Below are 20,442 nucleotides of genomic sequence, written 5' to 3' on the forward strand. Positions count from 1 at the left end.
TCTTGCGGCTGTGCTGGGTTGGCAGTTGGGCTGGGCGTGCTTGCGTGTCTGTAGTCAGCGGGCAGCTCAGCTGGGGGCGGCCGCAGCCAAGATGGCTCATCTCGGCCCCACATGGTCCCAGCCTCCAGCAGAGTAGTCCTGGTTTGTCCATGTGAAGGCTTGGCAGGGTCCCAGGAGAGGGAGCAGGAGCTGCCAGGCCTCTTCAGGTTTCACTTCTGCTGCATCCTGTTACCCAAAGCAACACAGTCAGTCGTAAGGCAGCTCGGATGTGGGGAGTCGGGGACAGAGGCCGCCTCTCCGCAGAGACTTGCGGCTGTTGTTGCAGTCCACCCAGACAGGATGGCAAAACTCACCTCGCATGTAGCACCTGCCTCTGGAGTGTGGGATGCTGGTTGGGGCCCTTCACATGTCAGTAGCAGGTTTGGGCTGAAGTTACCTGTACACTCACATGATCTAGAGCGCAGGGAAGTATTTTCAAGTCAGTCTCAGACAGATAACAGCCTGGGATCTGGGGACAGGCAGAGCAGAGTTTCCATCTTTGTTCGGTCCCTTCCCTCACTTTTAAGAGGAAGATAATGATCCTAACTGGTGGGGCGGCTGCAAGGAGTAGGTGAGGTGCCATCCTTGAGGGTCCCGTTGGAGCTGCAGGATGGAGCTCTGCAGGCTCTGGTGGATGGGGGAGGCCCGCCCGACGGGCCCTGAGGAAGCAGCTCTCGCCTGGGGTCAGCGCCTTGGGCTGCAGAGCTGAAGGGTCAGGCTGGGTTCCAGGAGGCACTGGGCAGAGTGACCCCAGAGCGCAGGCCCTGTGCAGAGCGGAGGGACAGTGTGGAGCCTGCTGTGACAGCGGGGTTGGGGAGGAGACCCTGCTTCCCTCAGAATGACTGACATGGGGAGGACCTTGCACATCCCTCACTCCCTCCTTCCTCACACTCCTCCTGTTTGCCTCCCAGGACGCTCTGCTCGGACTGGGTACTCTGCACCGCAGGCCTGCTGTGGGACCCTGTGGCTGCCCCCGGCTGGGGTATGTGGTCCAGGGCAAGGGCCTCTTCCCTGGGCTGCTGCCTGCTTATCTGTGAAATGGGGGTGGGGATAGGACCCTCCTCTGTGAGCTGGAGGGAAGATGCAGTGGGTGCAGGCTGGGGCCCCCCAGGTGCTCAGCCAGGGCTGAAATCCAGCTGGTCAGCGAGAGTGGCCAAGCGATCCTTGGCCAGGCTGAGCTGATGAGCGAGGTGCTGACTTGGCAGGGGGTTGGCAGACGGTAAACACCTACACCCAGGGAGCAAGGTGTGGGGAGGTGCTGGGAAGGGCGGTGGAGGCCAGGGCTGCCCTACCCTGGGGGTCAGGAAGGCATTGCTGAGGGCTGAATTGGGGGGGCCCCGCATCTGGGCTCAGCCCAGTGGTTTCATTCCTGCTCCTCTGATCCTGGGGCATGCGGACAGAGCCCAGGCACCCTTCTTTGTCCGCTTTATAAGTCTTTGTCCAAGGACTCCAGGCGCCCCCAGAGCCTGCAGGCAGCCCTCCCGGCAGGATGCCTGGCAAGGGAGGGAAGGGCGGAGCTGCAGCCTGTTCTGAGCTGTTTGCTCAGGCCCCACAAACATCCTGTCCAAACACCTTTTCCTGCAGCCTTCTGCAAAGCCACGGGTCTTTGGGGCTTTAATGTCCGCAGAGGACCTTGGGGCTGGATTGGGGGGGGGCACCCATTGTCCTGTGATCAAAGGAGGTTGAATCCCTGGGATCTGGGAATCTCTTTATGACAGAAAGCTTCTTGAATGGGCAGCACCTGCGTTTGATAAGAAACAGAAAAAATACAATAGGGGTAAACAGTGAAAGGTCCATCTCTTTCCTGCCTCCCGGGCCAGCTCCCTCCTCCAGGCAACCACTGTGGCCAGTTTCTTGGGTCTCCTTCCAGAAATACTTCGCGTATGTCCACACATCCCTTTAAAGAGATCGGTGGTGGCTTATGATGCATGCTATTTAGCACTGAGCCTTTTCTTCCTCATTCTTCATGGTACGTTCTGAAGTTGTTCCACATAAGTGCGTGAAGATCTGATTCTTTTTGACTTGCATGAGATGGGATGGCTGTAACGTCAGTTATTTAATCGCTGCCCCCTTGACGGGATTTTGATTGTTTCTGGACCCTTGCCGTCACAACTTCGGCTGTGGCAGGCGTCCGTGACATGCACGTTTGTGCCCACGGGGGCGTCTGTCGGCCGGTTTGATTTCTAGGAGGGGAGGTGCTGGGGCACATTGCGGTGCATCATTTTCTTTTTATTGTGGTAGAACACACAAAGTAGAATTGGTCATTTTAACTGTGTGTGCCAATCAGTGGCCTCAGTGCGCTCACAGTGTTGTGCAGCCAGCCCCACCATCCACCTCCGGAGCTCTGTCATCTTCCCAAACTGAGACCCTGTGCCCATCAAACATAAGTCCCCACCCCCATCCTCCCGGCAACCCCCTTCCACCTGCTGTCTCTGTGGGTTTGCCTACTCTAGGGACCCCAGTAAGTTGTCCTTTTGTGTCTGGCTTATGTCACTTCTTGGGTCACGTTTTTAAAAGACTCTTAGTCTTTATTCTTAGTCTCAGAATTTTCTACTTGTTCTCCCTTTTTCAGTCACGTTTTTGTTGTGAAGTGTTTGTGAAGAGAAGAGCGTACGGGCCTTACATGATCAATTAGAGAAGCGTTTAAAGCTGGCAGCTGTGAATGGGGCCGGCCCCGCGGCCGAGTGGTTAAGTTCGTGCGCTCCACTTCGGTTTCCCAGGGTTTCGCTGGTTCGGATCCTGGGCGCAGACGTGGCACCGCTCATCAGGCCACGCTGAGGCAGCATCCCACATGCCACAACTAGGAGGACCCACAACTACAATATGCAGCTATGTACCAGGGGGCTTTGGGGAGAAAAAGGGAAATAAAAAATCTTTAAAGCTGGCAACCGTGAAGGCGCCAGCCGGCGGGGACAGAAGCCATGCCAGCCCCCCCGACCCCCGCCCACTCCACATCTACCACCATGCTGCCTTCTGTGAGCATGAGGTCCTTCCTTTTCGTTAGCGTTTACCACCTAAACAGTCGCTTTGCTTTTTGCCTGTTTCTGGACTTCCCGCTGGGACGGTATGCAGTGTTCTTCTTGACCGCTTCTTCCCTCCAGGGTCACGTCTGTTTGGTTCCTCCACGTTGTCATGTGTGGTTGTAGCGCATTCCTTCACATCGTGGGGTCGCTCGCCCTTTCTCCTGTTGGTGGACTCTTGGGTTGTTTCCACTTCGGGGGCTACTATTTGTGGGTCCCCGGGTGGAGCCCACGGCCCCTGTTTCTCCTAGGCGTGGACTGGAGAATGACGTCGCTGTGCTGTGGGGTTTGCGTGTCTTCCGCTTTGCTAGATCATGGGCAGTTCTCCCAAGTGGGTTTATTCTCCCTCTGCTACTTGGGGGTGTCAGAAGCGGGGTTCCTGCCAGAGTCAAGGTCGTGCTGTTCGTGCTGGCAGCGCTTTGGAGCCCGGATTCTGTGAGGAGACGGTGGCAGAGTGCTGGGGAGCCAGGATGATGCTGGCCCGTGTGCCTGTCAGTCCCAGGAGGCCAGAGAGAGCCTGCTGCACCGGGGCTGCAGCCGTCACAGCCCGAGATGGCCTTCACCTCCGTCCCCAGTGCTTATGGACGGTCAGAGGTGAGGAAGGCCACACGCCCTCTCGGCCTGAGCTCAGGCAAAGTAGACAGAGGTGGGAGAGTCTGTGAGAACCCAGAGGGAAGCAGGAGGGGCGGAGGAGGGCCCGCTGGGAGCTGCCCCAGCCCCCCGCTGAAGGGTCTTGTCCTCTCCGTCCGGGGATTGGGCTGGTCCTGTGTTTGTTAGTTGATTAATTGGAGAGTGGTCCCCAAACCCCTCCCTGGTGTTGCGGGGCAGGCAGCTACTGTTGACCGAGCACCTGTTGTTTGCCAGACACTCAGTCTTCTCGCCTCCCTGCTTGGTGCAGTGCGGGCAGGGAGAGGTCATTTGCCCATTTTACAGGCGAGGAAATGGAGGCTCAGAGGATGAGTGACTTGCCCCCGTCCCAGCCAGTGAGGGGGTCCGGCTGGACGCTGTGCCCACAGCGGTGGTGCTGACACGCCGGGCCTCGTCTCTCTGACCCCAGAGAACCTGCTCATGAAGGTGGTGTGAGTGAGGTGGACGGCCCGGTGTGAATTCTTCCTCCAAGTTCTCTGGAGCCCGTGCCCGTGGGCTGTATCACTTCGACTCTTCGATCACTGTCGGCACATCTGGGAAACTGAGATAATCCCGTGACTTCTTGTCGATGTGGGCTTTGAATGAGGTGATGCACACCCAGGACCCGGACGCTCCATCCAGCCCTAGGTTTTGTTGAGTACCCAGTGTGCTGGGCGCTGGGGACCCTGAAATGACCAGACCTGTTCTTGGCCTGTGAGAAACCTCCCAGGCTGGTGGTTGAGACAAGCGTGTCAGCTGACGGTGACATCACAGGGCAGGTTTGTACCAGGTGGCAATGTGAGTGAAGCCGGAGGAGGGAGCTCTTTGTTCCGCCTGGGCGGGAGGCGGTGCTGGTGGGAGCGCAGCAGATGGGAAAGCAGGGGTCCCGTGTGGGTTGGCTTCTTAAGGACGGGTGTTTGGACATTTGGTAGTTGCATGAGTAGAGGAAGTAGAGGAAGGTCGTTCCCGACATGGAACAGCATGTGCAAAGACATAGCTGCAAGGAAAAGCCTGCGTGGCTAGGGGAGTGATGAGCATGGGGACGTGAGTCTGGGCTGAGTTGTGGGGCCCTGATGGTCACACCAGGGAAGGGTGCTTTCTCCTGTAGGGCGGTGGCCTTTTGATGGACTCTGTGGACCACAGGCCCCTCGAGATGACTTGGGGCTGGTGAGGGCCGGGGCATTATGAGGGAAACTGAGTAGGGTGATGAGGTGAGCGGTGGGGTGGAGGTTGGCTAAGAGACAGAAGTCAGGGAGATCCTCCCTGAGGAGCTCAGAGCCCGGAGGAGAAGGCACAGTCCTGTGGCGAGTGGCAGTGGGGCAGGGCACAGGGAAAGGGCAGAGGGTGCCAGGGAGAAAGTATAGTGAGTGCAAAGGCCCTGGGGCTTGACTGAGCCTGAGGGGTTCAAGGAGTGGGGAGAGTGAGTGTGAAAGGGGGTCAGAGAAAGGAGACGAGGGGGCAGGTTGGCAGGACTACACTGTGTAGGTCTTTGTAAAGAAAGTGGGGTCTCCTGGGGGCCTGCGGGCGGAGGATAGACACAATCTGGTTTATACTTGAGACCAGTCATTCTGGTACCTTCTGGGAAATGGACTAGAGGAAGCCAGAAGTGGAGCAGGGAGCCTGCTGGGCCAGGGGATGGTGGCGGAGCTGGGGGAGGGGGGCGGACTCGGTGCACTTTGGGGGTGGCCCCGTGGGTGATGGACTGGAGGAGGGGGTGCGGGATGAGGACCTGGCCCGGCCGGGCCCTGTGATTGGTGAGGGCCCCCTACTGACACAGGGAAGACCCAGGGAGAAGTGGTTTGGGGAAGATCAGTTGCTGACACATTCTGGCCGTGGGAACCCCAGGGAGAGCCCAGTGGTGGTTCCTCAGCCAGCTGTGTGCGCGTGCGTGAGACAGGCTGGAGATGCGTGTGCGGGAGGGGACGAGGCAGAGACGGCTTGGCGAGTGGGTGACAGCAGACAGGGCCAGGGTGTCGTGGGGAAGAGAGGAGGCCCCAGGCATGAAACTCCAGGAGGTCAGTGCCCAGGGACTTCAAAAGAACCAGAGAAAGACAGAGCCGGGGACCTCAGAGTGCTGAGGGAGGGAGACCTGGAGGAGAGGTCCTCTGAGCTGAGCCTTGAAGCACTGGGAAGAAAGGAGGGGCGTCCTCTGGACGAGGAGACGGGGAACGCATCTTGCTGGGCTTTGCCTGGCGCTGCCCTCCATTCTTGGACAGTACTGGACAGGGCCGCGCTTGGCCCCTCTGCTAATTCCCCCTCCTGCTCCAAGTGGGTGGCCATCCCAGCAGAAGGGGTCACAGCCCCTGAGCTCCTTTGTCTGAAAAGGAGGGAAGCCAGGATGGGAAAGGCCAAAGGAGAATGGTGGGAAGTCGGCCAAGTGCAGGCTGAACCCTGGCGTCTGATCAAGGAGGAGGCATGGAGAGAACAACATTCAGTCCGCAGGGAAGCAGACCCACCTCTCAGGCTGGCGATGATTAGTATCGCAGAGGGGACCTTTAGGATCGGCTGCATCCAGCTGCTCATGTGATAGATGTGGGGAATCTGAGGCGTGGAGAGGGGAAGGGCAGAGGGGAAATTGAGGCTTGGGACTTGTAACTCCCCACGTGATGTGTAACATAGGCATAATACCAGTACTTACTCATAATGACTGAGGGTTAGAGTGCCTGGGCCTGTGTCTGGCTCATTGCTGGCACTCAGTTCAGTTTAACTGTCACTGTGATCCTGATAGGGTACCCATCCCACGTTGTCAGCCTAAGGCCCAGGGATCTAAGCAGTCCTCTGATCTCTGTAAGGCAATCCTGGAGAAGGCTTAGGGAGAAAGAGTTCAGTCCAGTAAAAGAAAGGACGTTGTGAGCCTGAGCTGTGCAGAACGGGGACAAGGTGCTGGGTGGACTGAACTCCCCATCATCAGAAGTATTCAAACAAGGTGAGAGTCCCTTGAGCCCAGAGTGTAACGAGAGAGGATTAAGCATGGAATGGTGGCATCACTCTCACTGGCCACAGAGACTCAAGTCCTGTCTGTGACATTGTAGAGGAAGAAACACACAATGGAGAAAGTAAGCTCCTAAAGCAACAAGAGGAGTTTGCAGGGTGATGGTTGCCGTAAGGAGGTTTGCAGCGAGCGACATGGTGGGAGGGCAGCTGGCACTGGCTGGGTGCGCTGGCTCTGCCGCTCAGGGCTCTCACGCTTGTGTCGTCAGCTGTATGAAGGTTTTCGTTTTTGCTTGAGGATTTCATTTCTTTCTTTCCAGCTTTACTGAGACATAATTGACGTGTAATATTGTGTCAGTCTAAGGTGTTCGGCCTGGTGATTTGATGCCCACGTTCACTCTGAAGTGGTCACTTTGTCAAGGTTAGTCCACAAGCATCACCTTGCGGAGTGGCCGGCTTTCGTTGGTGGGTGTTGAGAAGACTTAGGATCTGCTCTCGTGGCCGCTTTCAGGTGCACTCAGCAGTGTTGTTGGTGGTTGCCACCATGCTGTGACATGGATCCCAGAGCTCCCTCATCTAATAGCTGGAAGTCTGTACCCTTTGACTGACGTCTCCCCGCACCCCGCCCCCAGCCCTGGCAGCCACCACTCTCCTCTCTGTTTCTCTGCATTTGGCTTGTTAGATTCCACACGTAAGTGAGATGGCGCAGCATCTGCCTTCCTCTGTCACTTCCTCTATTCACGCAGCATAGTGCTCTCAAGGTCCATCCATGTTGTTGCAAATGGCAGGATTTCTCTTTTATTTTTTTCCTTAAAGATTGACACGTGAGCTAACAACTGTTGTCTTTTTTTTTTTTCTGCTTTTTCTCCCCAAATGCCCCCAGTACATAGTTGTACATTTTTAGTTGTGGGTCCTTCTAGTTGTGGCATGTAGGATGCCATTCTCAGCATGGCCTGATGAGTGGTGCCATGTCCGGACCCAGGATCCGAACGAGCGAGATGCCGGGCCGCTGAAGCAGAGCGTGCGAACTCAACCACTTGGCCACGGGGCCGGCCCCTCTCTATCTTCTGTGGCTGAATAATATAATATTCCATTGTATATGTTTGTGTGTGTATATATACATATCTCACATTTTCTTTATCCATTCATCTGTTGATGGACACTTAGGTTGTTTCCATGTCGTGGTTTGTGAATAACGCTGCAATGAACATGAGGATGCAGATGTCTCTTCAAGATAGTGCTATCTTTTCCTTCAGCTAAATTCCCCAAAGTACCAAAAGTAAAATTACTGGATAATATGGTAGCTCTATTTTAAATTAAAAAAAATTTTTTTTTTTTTGAGAAAGATTAGCCCTGAGCTAACATCTGCCAATCCTCCTCTTTTTGCTGAGGAAGACTGGCCCTGAGCTAACATCCGTGCCCATCTTGTTCTACTTTATATGTGGGACGCCTACCCGGCATGGCTTGCCAAGCAGTGCCATGTCTGCACCTGGGATCTGAACCGGCGAATCCCGGGCCACCAAAGTGGAACGTGTGCACTTAACCACTGCGCCACTGGGCCGGCCCCAAGTTTTTAAAATTTTTTGATTTAAAAATCAAAATCCATGCTGTTTTTTTTTTTTTAAAGATTTTATTTTTTCCTTTTTCTCCCCAAAGCCCCCCGGTACATAGTTGTGTATTCTCCGTTGTGGGTTCCTCTAGTTGTGGCATGTGGGACGCCACCTCAGCGTGGTTTGATGAGCAGTGCCACGTCCGCACCCAGGATTCGAACCAACGAAACACTGGGCCGCCTGCAGCGGAGCGTGCCAACTTAACCACTCAGCCACGGGGCCAGCCCCTCCATGCTGTTTTCCACCACAGTGCACAAGGGTTTCCCTTTCTCCACGTCCTCCCCAACACTTAATATCTCCTGTCTTTTTGGTAACAGCCATTCTACGAGGTGTAAGGTGACAGCTCATTGTGGTTTTGATTTGCGTTTCCCTGATGGTTAGTGCTGTTGAGCATCTGTTCATGTACCTGTATTTTGGATATCAACTCCTTATCAGATAAATGGTTTGCAACTGCTTTCTCCCATTCAGTAGGTCGCCTTTTCGTTTTGTTGATGGTTTCCTTTGCTGTGCAGAAGCTTTTTCGTTTGATGTAATCTTGCCTGTTGATTTTTGCTTTTGTTGCGTTGTGCTTTTGGTGTCACATCCAAAAAATCATTGCCAAGACCCATGTGAAAGATCTTTTGCCTGTGTTTTCTTCTGGGAGTCGTATGGTCTCGGATCTTGTATCTACTTTGGGCTGATTTTTATATATGGTGTGAGATAAGGATCCAGTTTCATTCTGCTGTGGACTTTATTTCTGCAGAAGCCTCTCTTTATCCTAAAATTATTTTCTTAGGTTTCCTTGTAATACTGCCTTTACAGATTTGCAATTTATTTTTGTGTGTGTCGTGAGGTAGGTCCCAACATCATATATTCCATCCTTTCCGCACTGGTTTGAACGCCGCCTTTATCATACACTGAATTCCCATATGCACACGGTTCTGCTTCTGGGTTCTACTCTATTGCATTGATCTCCTGGTCTTCTTAATTATTAGAACGTTAATGTATGTTGTTGTTCTGTTCTTTTGAGAAATTTTCTTGGGTATTCTTAAACATTTCCAGTTTGGGGTGAATTTTAGAATCAGCCTGACAAATTTCGTGACAAATTACGCTGGGATTTTTGGATTGCATTTAAGTTATAGATTAAATAGAGGAGAATTGACATCTTTGAGGTCTGGAGTCTTCCCGTACGGACGCGTGGTGTGTTTCTAGTGCAGTACCTTGTTACATCTGTTAGACAATTACCTTCTTCTTATTTGTGTAGATTTAGCATGTTCACTGTAGATTTTTTTCCAGATTTGTTTCTGTTTTGAATGGGACTTTTTTTTCTGTTACCTTTTCTATTGAATGGTTGCTGGCATATTGGAAAGCCACTAATTTGAGTATGTTGATTTGGGTTTTGGCCACCATGTAATATTAATTATTATTAATTAGTATTCTTTTTTTTTTAAGATTGGCACCTGAGCTAACAACTGTTACCCATCTTCCTTTTTTTTTCTGCTTTTTCTCCCCAAGTCCCCCCAGTATATAGTTGTCTATGTTAGTTGTGGGTCCTTCTAGTTGTGGAATGTGGGACGCCGCCTCAGCGTGGCCTGATGAGCAGTGCCATGTCCGTGCACAGGATCAGAACCAGCAAAACCCTGGGCCGCTGTAGCGGAGCTCGAGAAGTTAACCACTCGGCCACAGGGCCGGCCCCATAATTAGTATTCATTTTAATACTGTGTTAGTTTGGATTCCTTTGGATTTTCTAGAAAGATGAAATGATAACATCTGCAGACAATGACCGCCGTCTCTTCCTTTCTAATGTTTCAGCTGCCTCTTTTTTTCTTGCTTTATTGCATCTGCTGGGATCTCGAGGACAATGCTGAACGGCATGGTGTCAGGAGGCCTTTTGTCAGGAGGCATTTTGTCGTATTTCTGGCTGGAGTGGGACGTGTGTCTCATGTTCCACCATTGAGTGTGATGTTTGCTATGTGTTTCTGGTAGACACCGGTTGTCAAGAATTCTTTTCATTCCTCCCGGTCCCTCAGAACAGCCCTCAGGTTGTTACTGAAGCTTATTTTCCCCGTTTTATAGAAGGGGGATTGAAACTTAGGAAAGCTCAGTGAATTGAAACGCCCTCCAAGCAGATGAAGCTGATGGCTCTTAGTGAGAACTCACTCTGTTCCTGGGACCTTGTGGGCTGCTGACATGCCTTGGTGCGTTTGTTCCTAGGCCCTGCCAGCTGAACTGCTCAAGGACGTTTAGAGGTCATTGTGAGCTTCAGCAGCTGTGCAGCTCTAGGTCCTTGAGCAGAGAAGGACCTTGCATCTCTGGGGAGGAGAAATGGCTGTACCTGGCAGCACTAAGATGTGGACTGAGCCTCCAGTTACTCCTTTGCGACGTGCTGCCCTTCAGCACGCATCTCAGTGTTCTAGATGAGCTCTAGCTGTGAATGCGTTTATTTCCAGACCTCAGAGGCGAATGGTTGGCTTAATTATACTCCTACTTTCCTGGCATCTCAAGTTTATGGTCTGTGCAAGGCTCCCTCCTGTTTTATGTGTGTATTTATTCCCTTTTATCCCCTTTCCTCATTGCCATCCCTCCACCCATAGGCAGCAGTTCTCTTCTGCTTAATGTGTGGGTTTTTTTTTTTTTATGTGTTCTTGAAAAATGTGTATTGTGATTTTGTGTGCAGTATTCTAATTTGTGTAACGGGTCTCACTTGTTTTCTCCTTTTCCCCCTCAGCGCTCTGTTCTGTGCTGCTCCACGTTGTTCTGTGTACAGGTGTCCAGCTCCATGTTGTTGTGTGTACACGTGTCCTGCTTCGTGTTGTGTGTGCATCTAGTCTCTTGTTTCCGACAGCTGTGGAGTCCTCCGTGGAGGACGTCCTTGAGTTCTGTTCACGCACTCCTGCAGCGGTGAACACCCAGGCTGCCTCCAGCTCCCTCCCACGAATAGGGCTGAAGTGCGCATCCTTGGGCTGATTGCATTCTGGGCCTGGGCAAGGACTTGCCTGGAACATACACCCAGGAGCAGAACCACTGGGTCCTAGATGATGTGTGCAGCTAACTCTGTAAGTGGTGCCGGGTCTCCCTGCAGACCGGCCGCACCATCCCCGCTCCCACGCCCAGGGCACGGGCGTTCCCACCTGTGTCCGACGTTACTCGCTCTTTCTGATTTTTCCAGTTTAATAGGTATTTTACTTTGGGGTTGTTTTTTCTTGTTAATTTTCAGGAGGTTATTAAATTTTCTCGATAGCAATTCTGTCAGCTTTAGACATTCCAAAAATGCCTCTTAACCTGTCAGCAGTTTATTATGCCCATGGATTTCTTTGTTACACAGAGAATTTTAATTTTAAGGTAGACAGAGTCATCAGTTTCTCAGCGTAGTCTGTGCCTTTGAGTTTTCAGACATTGTCCCCTCCCCAGTCACAGTAAGTCTGCCCTCACTGTCCCACGTGGGCTTAAGCCTCCCGTGCCGCTGTTGCTGTCTTCTTGTGTCTCGTCTGTCTCGGTGTCTTGGGTCGGGTTCCTTAGAAGCAGAGCCTGAGTCTGGGGTTCTTGTGCACGTGGGGGTTCCTTTCGAGAAACTGCCTGGGGAGGGGGAAGCAGGACAAGGCAGGAAGGAGCTGGACAATGCTGATCCCCCAGGGTGCTCTGGAGTGTGAGTGCCCCACGGAGCTGTCCCCTACCCCCGGTCAGCGATTGGCCCTGCGCCTCCCAGCCCCGTCCCTGTCCCCGGGGTGAACTGCGCCTCCCAGGAAGGCTGCAGCTGTGAGCTGCTGGGGGCCGACAGGCACAGCAGTCGTGGGGGGTACCTACCCGGTCCTGGGGTCTGGATGGGCGCCAGCAGCCTCTGCTGTGCTTGTTGACGTAAGACACCTCAGAAGTGCACGGCCCCGTGGGGTGGTGACTCTGCATGTGTTGCCGCCCACAGTCTCCACGAAGGACCTGATCGAGACGTGCTGCGCAGCTGGGCAGCAGTGGGCCATCGACAACGACGAGTGCCTGGAGATCCCTGAGAGTGGCGCCGAGGGTGACGTGTGCAGGTAGGGCGGCGTGCACAGGTAGGGCGACGCGTGCAGGGAGGGCGGCTCCTGGAGCAGGCAGCGCTGCGCGTCCCCCTCCAGGTCCCTGCTCGCCTCGGCCTGGGCCCGGTGGCACAAGGTGAACGCGGGCTTCACCCACTGCCAGCTGCATAGGGCGATGGGACGTGGCTGCCGTGGGCCCCTGGCCAGGCTGTCTCCAGGTGCGGAGAGCCCGGGCCTGGTCCCAGAATAAAGTAACCACATCCATCCCTAGCTGGTCCGATGAGCAAATCAGAGGAGGGGCCGTGTGGAGCAAGTGTTAAAGGACCACTGTCATCTGGGAACAAGTAACTGCTCCTCTGAGTGCATGCTGCAGCTGCTGCCAGGCCGTGCTCAGCCACGTGGTTTCCCTCCTCAGCTTTGGGCCGGGGTCTGCAGCCCTCTTTCTTTCCCCACTTTGCTACCCTGGGGTCTCGAAAGGCTGGCGGCTCGTCATCCTCTGCTGCCTGTGCCTGTGTTTTCTTCTGACTCCAGTGTTCCCAGCAAAGGAATCGTTTATACCCAGGCCCTCCCTGTGCCAGGCCCACAGGATGTCTTGGTCAGCCGTTCACCCTTTTTTTCCAGGGGCACCATCTTTTCCAACCTACTCATTTTTCCAGACAAGAAAGACAAGGCTCAGAGAGGTGATGTGATTCACCCAAAGTCACACAGCTCACTGGGAGTGTGGCCAGGATTCGACCCCATGTTTCCTATGTCCAGGCCATCATGCCTCCTTTAGAAACATTTAAATTCTCACCTTGTCCCTTTCCTTTCCCTTCTGTCATCACCAATTTGGGGCTGCTTAGGAGTTGAGCGTGCATCACTCAGGAGTTTTGGGCTAAGTGGCCCTCGTGCGTGCTTGTATCCCGCTTGTGATGGGAAACTCACAACTTCACAGACAGCAGCTCCATTACTGGAGAGCCCTCGTTGGCACACGCTCTTCCTCAGCTCGGGCTGGACTCCGCTCCCTGTTACCCCCACGACGTGAGCTGGCTCGTCAGCTGCCCCAGGGCAGCCCTGCCAATACTGGGGGGCACAACCAGGGACCCTGGAGGCCATTCTCCTCCAAGCCCGCCCACCCAGCCCTTCCTGGGGTTGGGTTTCCCTGTCCTTCTCGGCCTTCTGGGGGTCTCGGAGTGCTGACCCCCTCCCTCACTGGCCAGGGACACATGACACGGAGTCCATGAGGCCCAGGCCTGAATCTTCTTGGTTAAGCTGAGAAATGAAACCCCTGTCACTTGGTGGGGGGTGTGCTGGCCTTGGCGACGCCCCTGCCACCAACACGGGCCCTGCTTGTGGTGGACCTTGGGCAGGGGCTTCCCCTCTCAGAGCCTCAGTTTCCTCTTCTGTGAAATGGGGCCCGTAACCCTTTCTGGAGAGGGTCACTGGGGGCGGGCGCGCGGGTGGGCTGAGGCGTGCCTCTGTTGCAGGACGGCCCAGAAGCACTGCTGCGTGTCCTACTTGAAGGAGAAGAGTTGCATGGCCGGCGTCATGGGGGCCAAGGAAGGCGGGGCCTGTGGGGCCGAGGACAGCGACACCTGTGGCACCTCCCTCTACAAGGCAAGCCTGACCTGCGGCATTCGTGGCCCGGGCCTGGAGGTCCTTGAGGCCAGGGGTTGGGCTCCCCGGGTCTCCTCTGTGGGGAGAGTCACTCATGCCTGGGGTCAGGTGGCCCTTCATTCACATAGAGCACATCGTCAGTGACCATACTGACTGTTGATTCAGGAAGCGTTTACTGACCCTGGGCCGTGTCTCAGGGTTAGGGATGCAGAAGTGAATAGCACAGGAAGATCCTGCCTTCTCGGGCTTTCTTTTTCTTTTTTGTCCTTTTGTGACTGGCTTATTTCATGTAGTGTGAAGTTCTGCCGGTTCATCCATGTTGTCGCAGGTGTCAGAACCTCCTTCCTTTTCAAGGCTGAATCGTGTTCCATTGTGTGGCTGGACCACATTTTGTGTGTCCGTTCCTCCATCAGTGACACTTGAGTTGCTTCTGCCTCTTGGTGATTGTGAACATTGCTGCTGTGGACACAGCTGTGGGGGCCCCTCTCCTGAGGACAGATGTACTCCACTTACATTGCATTGTCTGGAACTGAGCGTGTGGCCGCACCTGTCTGTGCGGGGGCTGGGCAATGGCGTCTTTACTCTGGAGAGGTCAGGTGCCCACTGCCAATCGGGAGGAAGGGAAGCAGACCTTGGGGGTGGACAGCTGGCTCTCTGTGCCTCAGAGGGCAGAGGCAAACTGGAGCAGTGGGACAGTCGCAGGAAATGCCACAGAGGACACGCTTGGGAGCGGGAGGGGAGGAGTTGAAGAAGCCACAGGGCCACAAGCCTGCATGACTGTGACAGGGACCTCTGGAGGAGGTGCCATTTAGCAGAAGATTTTGACTTTGATTTTTGTCATGTTGGGGTCAATTTTTCCTAAAATTGACTAATGCTTTTCTAAAAGCAACTGATGTTAGGGAAAGGAGTTCAGTGACAGGCGAGTGTAGAATCCCATCTATGTCTCGATGTTTGACCCTGGACTGGTCCTCTGTCGTGAGCCTCAGCTTCTCTGTCTATAAATGGGGTGATATCCGTGTCTTTCGAGGTGGTTGTGAGGATCGGAGGTAATGTGGACTAAGTATTTACTGAGTACCTGGTGGGTCTTCACTGAGGGAAGTGTTGGCCCTTGGGAGATGTGGATCTGGAGTGTCAGCAAGCTACTGCTGTGTAACAAACCACCCCGGAACTTGGTGGCTGATGACTGGCTTAGCTCGTGAGTCATGAGTTTTGCTGACCTGGCATGCTCGACTGGTCTTCACCGGGCTCACTAACTGTCTGCGCCCAGCCGACGGCTCTGCTGGTCCTGGACCGTCTAGGATGGATGCAGCTGGGACGCCTTTGCTCTGCTCCGTGTGGTCCCTCACCCTCCAGCAGGCCAGCCTGGGCCTGTTCAGTCAGTGGGTGGGCAGGGTTCCAACACAGAGAGTAGCAGCATCCAAGGCCTTTTGAGGCCTAGGCTCCAGACTGGCGCACTGTCTGTCTCAGCCTGGTGGCCAAAGCAGGTCATGAGGCACCATCAAGAGGGTGGGAAATAGACCGTCTCTCTTGACAGGAGGAACTGCTATCACGCTGCAAAGAGAGTGAGAACAATGAAGAGTGAACAGTTGGGGCTGTTATTGCAATCAGTCTACCACAGTAGTTTAAACAAATTAAAGATTTTGTTTTTGGAGGTAGGCAGTCTGGGACAGGGGTGGGTCTGCACGACATCTTCAGGCACCCAGGCTTCTGTTTTTCTGCTCAGTCATCTTTAGCTTGTAGCTTCCATCTTCAAGGTCACCTCATGATCCAAGATAGCTGCTAGAGCTCCAACCATCACATCTGTTCCAAAAAGGAGGAAGGTGGGGAGCAAAAAAGATGTACCTCCAAGTTGAGTCACTCCAGTTAAAGGCTCTGCTGAAAGCTTCACCTAATGACTCCTATCTCTAATGTCAAGGGACTCCGGGAAATGCTGTCTTTTAGGTGGCCTGTATAGAATTGGAGTCTGCTAGTAAATATGGAGGGGTTAATGGATGTGGCTGGGGCTAATTTGTGGTTCTTTTCACAAGAGGCCGTTTATTAACTATTGCAAAACACTTGCTTTAGCCCTCCTCCCAGCCAGACATGGGAATGAAGGCGGAGGGTGCCTCTGCCCTTTGAGACCACATGCCAGGCAGAGAAAACAAGACAAGGATGAATTGACCCCATTTATCAGCCCCTCCCCTGAGCCTGGCCCCAGGCTGCTTCCTGGGCGCCCTGAGTGAGTCGCACAGGCTCCCAGGCCGTGGGGAAGGCAGGGGTGTGGGCAGTGACGGCGTGTCTCTCTCCAGCAATGCTGTGACTGCTGTGGCCTGGGACTCCGCGTGCGGGCCGAGGGCCAGTCGTGTGAGTCTAACCCCAACCTGGGCTACCCCTGCAACCAAGTCATGCTCTCCTGCTGTGAGGGCGAAGACCCTCTCATTGTGCCCGACGTCCGCCGGCCTCCGGAGCCCGAGGCCGTACCACGGAGAGGTGGGTGCTGGGCCCCCTGGGCCAGGGCATATGGGTCGGGTGAGTGAGTGGGGAGAGCTGTTGGGGCTCCCAGCCAAGGCTGGGTGCCCTCTGGCCTTCTGTGGGGATCCTGAGTCCACTGTCATCTGTGGCTTGAGGCACAGGTTCTGCTCTAAACAGAGTTCTTCTGTGGCCTCCGGCAGTAGGCTCTGCCGCGTTATTTCCAAGATGGTGATCTCATTCGGTTATCTGTGTACCACCCATTCCACCCTGAACCACCAGCTAGCTGCTACCCATCACCCTTCCGCTCTCTGCTCACCCCCTCCCATCTCTTTGTTCACCTACACTCCAGACATCTTCCTCCCCATCCACCCTTTTACACATCCATCCGTTTCACCATCCGCCACCCATCCTCCCATCCCCTGGTCCATTTCTTCATCCATCCATCCATCCCTTCCACTGTTCATCCCTCACCCCCTCATCTATTCATTCACACATCCACCCTTCCATCTGTTGATTGGCCCACCCCCCCACCCATCCACTTACCCATCCCTCCATTCATCTATCTAACCACCCATCCCCATGCATCCATCCTCTGTCTGTCCATCTGCTCATGTGTTCACCCACCAGCCCAGCCAGCAAACCTTTCTCTCATCCATTCGTTCAGTTACCCTGCTGTCTCTCCATCCGTCCTCCATCCCTCTCACCTGCGCCATTCCTGTGTCCTCAGGGTGCAGGATATATACCTAGTACAGAGATTGCATTCATACACGTTGCCCACCTGCCCGATGAGTCCCTTTGGGCCAGCACTGTAGTTTCTCTCTGGATTCTCAGTGCCTGGCACTGCGCTTGACCCAGAGGAGTCACTAGCAGTGACTGAGTGAATGTGGGGTTCGTTGGTCGGCCCCCACTTCACCGCCAGACCATGAAGCCTTTGAGGGCTAATCAGGCCTGCGTCCTTCGCCTCTGCGCCCCTGCCTGGAGCCTGTCGCCGAGCAGCCGTGGGCATGTGTGTGGGAGCTCCTGGAGCCAGGGGAGCCCGGAGCCTGAATTTCCCCGTCCTGGAGCTTCCAGCCCTCAGGTCCCTGGGGTGTCCTCCCTCCAGTGCCCTCTGTGTGCTATAGTCTGTTCTGGTTGCCATGTCCGGCCTCTATCACCCTTGCCAGGGCTGGCCATCAGCCTTCCTTGTACCTGTGGGCCAGCAGAAGCCCAGTGAGGGTGTCCCAGCGAGTCAGCGGTGTCCTTCGTACAGCTGGGCCAGGCAGCCCTGGGTCCAGGGCTGTGAAAGCCCTGGCAGGCCACCTCTGCAGGTTTCTACATGTTCAGCCTTGACCAGCCAGGGACCAGATGCCCAGGAGGGTTCTGGAACCATCAGCCCAGGCTTTTCTCCAGCCAAGTGGACCATCTGGGTTTCCTGTGGGCCTGTCCTCGGCACTTCATGGATGGGGAATTTAAGCCACAGGGGGTCGTAGCATCAAGGTTAGCTCCTAGCCTCTCGAGTCCAGCAGACCTGGCTGGAATCCCAGCTCCACGGCTCTTCTTGGCAAGTCATGGCCCTTCTCGGAGCCTTGCTCGTTGCATCTGTCAGGCAGGATCCCGCTCTTTACTTCGCTCAGCACAAGGATGAATGACGGATGCTCATCAAGAGCTTCGATGAAGCCTGACAAAGCACTCAGAGTTGCCACCCCGTTACTGCCAACAGCCGCATTTTAGCAGGCCTGAGGAGGAAGCTGAGGCCCAGAGAGGGGCAGGGCCTCACCTCAGGCACACAGCAGGTCTTTGGCACAGGCAGCTCTGGACTTTTGGCTCTGATGACTCCCATTTCTGCCCCTGGCTTCCTGGTGCCCTGGATTTGACCAGACCCAGCCAGCCCTGGCCTGAATCCACCCAGATCTCTGTAGCAATAATGCAAGACTGTGGGGATCTGTGCCTGGGACTTAAGATGCCCACTGTCCACAGGCTGTGGGGTGAGGGCTCCTAGAAGAACACCCATCCTATGGGTACAAAGTTTCCTGGACACCACGGTGGGCCCAGCAGATACCTGCATCTCCCCCCAGGGTGGGGCAGGGGAGCGTATGGAGGATGGAGCAGGCTAGGCCAGGGGAAGCTGACAAGACAGAGGGAGTGGCCAGTCTCACCAGGCCAACGTGGGCTCAGAGACTGTCCAGTCCTCTTGCTGGGGTTGGCTCTGGGGGCTGGTTGAGCACTGGTGTGGCGGCCAGGGTAGTACCCAGAAGGTAAAGTTAGGGAGGAAGTCCAGCTTCAGGGGTGAGAGGGGGACCCTAGGGCCAGGTAGGGTCCAGAGCCAGAGAGGTTCATGCTCCTGTCCTCTGGTGAGGAACTCATAGGTAACCTGGGCCTCAGGGGACACAGGTGCCGGAGTCAGACTGACTTGGGTTCTAGTCCTGCTCAGGTGATTTTGGGCAAATCACTTTGCTCCTCCGAGCCTCAGTTTCCCTCTGCCAGGAGGATCATTGTGAGGAACGTGCTGATGAGGGTGGGCCGGGCATGAATCCTAGGGATGCTGCCCAGTCTGCAGCATGCCTGGCGGAGCCCCAGGCCCAGGGCCATCTGCTGCCCACCTGCAGTGCCAGATCTCCTAGGGCCAGACCACCAGCCGTCACAGGCCCGCCTGCAGGCACCAGGCTGGTGCTGATCGGGCTAGCACTCAGTGTAAATGCCCTCAATAGGAAACATGGTCCTCAGATGTGACTTCATGCAGCTGCTCCCCTGGGCGCTCGGCTGACTGGGGCTGTGGGCAGGGCTGAGGCCCAGGCTGATGCGGAGCATTGGAGGGGCTATGGGGCTCCTCCTGTCCCGTGACTGTTAGATGAAGAGCCTTCCAAGGCAGCTCAGTCCCAGGAGCCCTCTCCCACTCTCACCTGCTGCTCACCACAGCCCCAGGAGGCACAGGGAGACCTGGTGCTGCCCGAGGTCACACGTCTAGAGAAGGCGTGTGTGAGAGTTTGGGTCCTTATCTGATGCACCCCAGGTTTGGGGCCCTCTCTGTTGCTGGGGAGGTCCTCCCTGATATCACAGTCAGGAGTTTGAATCCAATTCAGCACTTTAGCCAAAGCTTCATGAGGGTTGCTGTGGGCCTGGCCCTGTCCTATTGCAAGGGATTCGGGTCATAAAGACTTGGACCTGGCTCTGATGGGTTCACTCTTATTGCTAGGGGTCTGTCCATCCACCCATCCATCCACTCAACCACCCACCTACCCATTCATCTACCCATCTTCCCATCCATCCATCCTTCATCCATCTACCCCACCCATCCATCTATCCTACCCATCCATCCATGCATTCATCTCTCTGTCCATTCATCCATCCGTTCATTCATCCTTCATTCATCCATCCAACCATCCATCCATCCATCTATCCACCTACTTATCCATCTGTCAATTCATCCATCCTTCATCCATTCATCCATCCTTCATCCATCCACTCATCCACCCACCCAACCACCCATTCACCCACCCACCTATCCATCCTTCCTTCATCCACCCAACCACTCACCCACCCACCCATCTAGCCATCATCCACCTGTCTATCTACCACCCGCCCATCCGTATATCCATCCATCCATCCATCATCTGTCCATCCATCCATCCATCTATCCTTCATCTATCTGCTGTCTCAGCTGGGGACACAAAGGGTTCTCATGAGAACTTGCACTGATTTCCTGGGGGCCTGTGGTCTCGGCCACCTGTGGGGGCCAACCTGGCTCCCATCATGAGCTCTGACCCTACCCCAGTTTCAGAGGCAGAGTTAGCGAACCGGGAGGCCCTGTCGCTGGACACAGAGACCGAGCTGCCCAACAGCCTGCCTGGCGATGACCAGGATGAGTGCCTGCTCCTCCCAGGAGAGCTGTGTCAGCACCTCTGCATCAACACCGTGGGCTCCTACCGCTGTGCCTGCTTTCCTGGCTTCTCGCTGCAGGATGATGGCCGCACCTGCCGTCCAGGTAAGGGCCTGGGGCCGGGGCTGATCTTGCTGGGGGAGTGTGGCGTTCCTGGGCTGCAGACCATGGGGTACTTCCCCTCTCTCCACCCCACACGTTGGAACACATGGGAGTCAGAGCTTCCTAGCGATGGGCTTGTGAGGCCAGGCGGTTGGGCTCCTTCCTGGAGCTCCATTTGCAAGGGGCTCCCAGTACCATGACCTGGGCCACGGAGGCTC

General features: G+C 55.0%; 1 protein-coding gene across 3 annotated transcripts in view; it reads left to right on the top strand.

Moving 5' to 3' along the window:
* FBLN2 (fibulin 2) overlaps positions 1-20,442 on the top strand; it is an 88,536-nt gene that overhangs the window by 43,809 nt on the left and 24,285 nt on the right. For all 3 annotated transcript variants that reach the window (XM_070492554.1, XM_070492555.1, XM_070492556.1), the window contains exons 3-6: positions 12,126-12,237; positions 13,686-13,815; positions 16,104-16,284; positions 20,018-20,227. In XM_070492554.1, coding sequence (XP_070348655.1) covers positions 12,126-12,237; positions 13,686-13,815; positions 16,104-16,284; positions 20,018-20,227 — 633 coding nt within the window. The remainder of the gene's footprint in view (positions 1-12,125; positions 12,238-13,685; positions 13,816-16,103; positions 16,285-20,017; positions 20,228-20,442) is intronic.

This window comes from Equus asinus, chromosome 21 (assembly GCF_041296235.1).
Source record: "Equus asinus isolate D_3611 breed Donkey chromosome 21, EquAss-T2T_v2, whole genome shotgun sequence".
Taxonomy (NCBI): domain Eukaryota; kingdom Metazoa; phylum Chordata; class Mammalia; order Perissodactyla; family Equidae; genus Equus; species Equus asinus.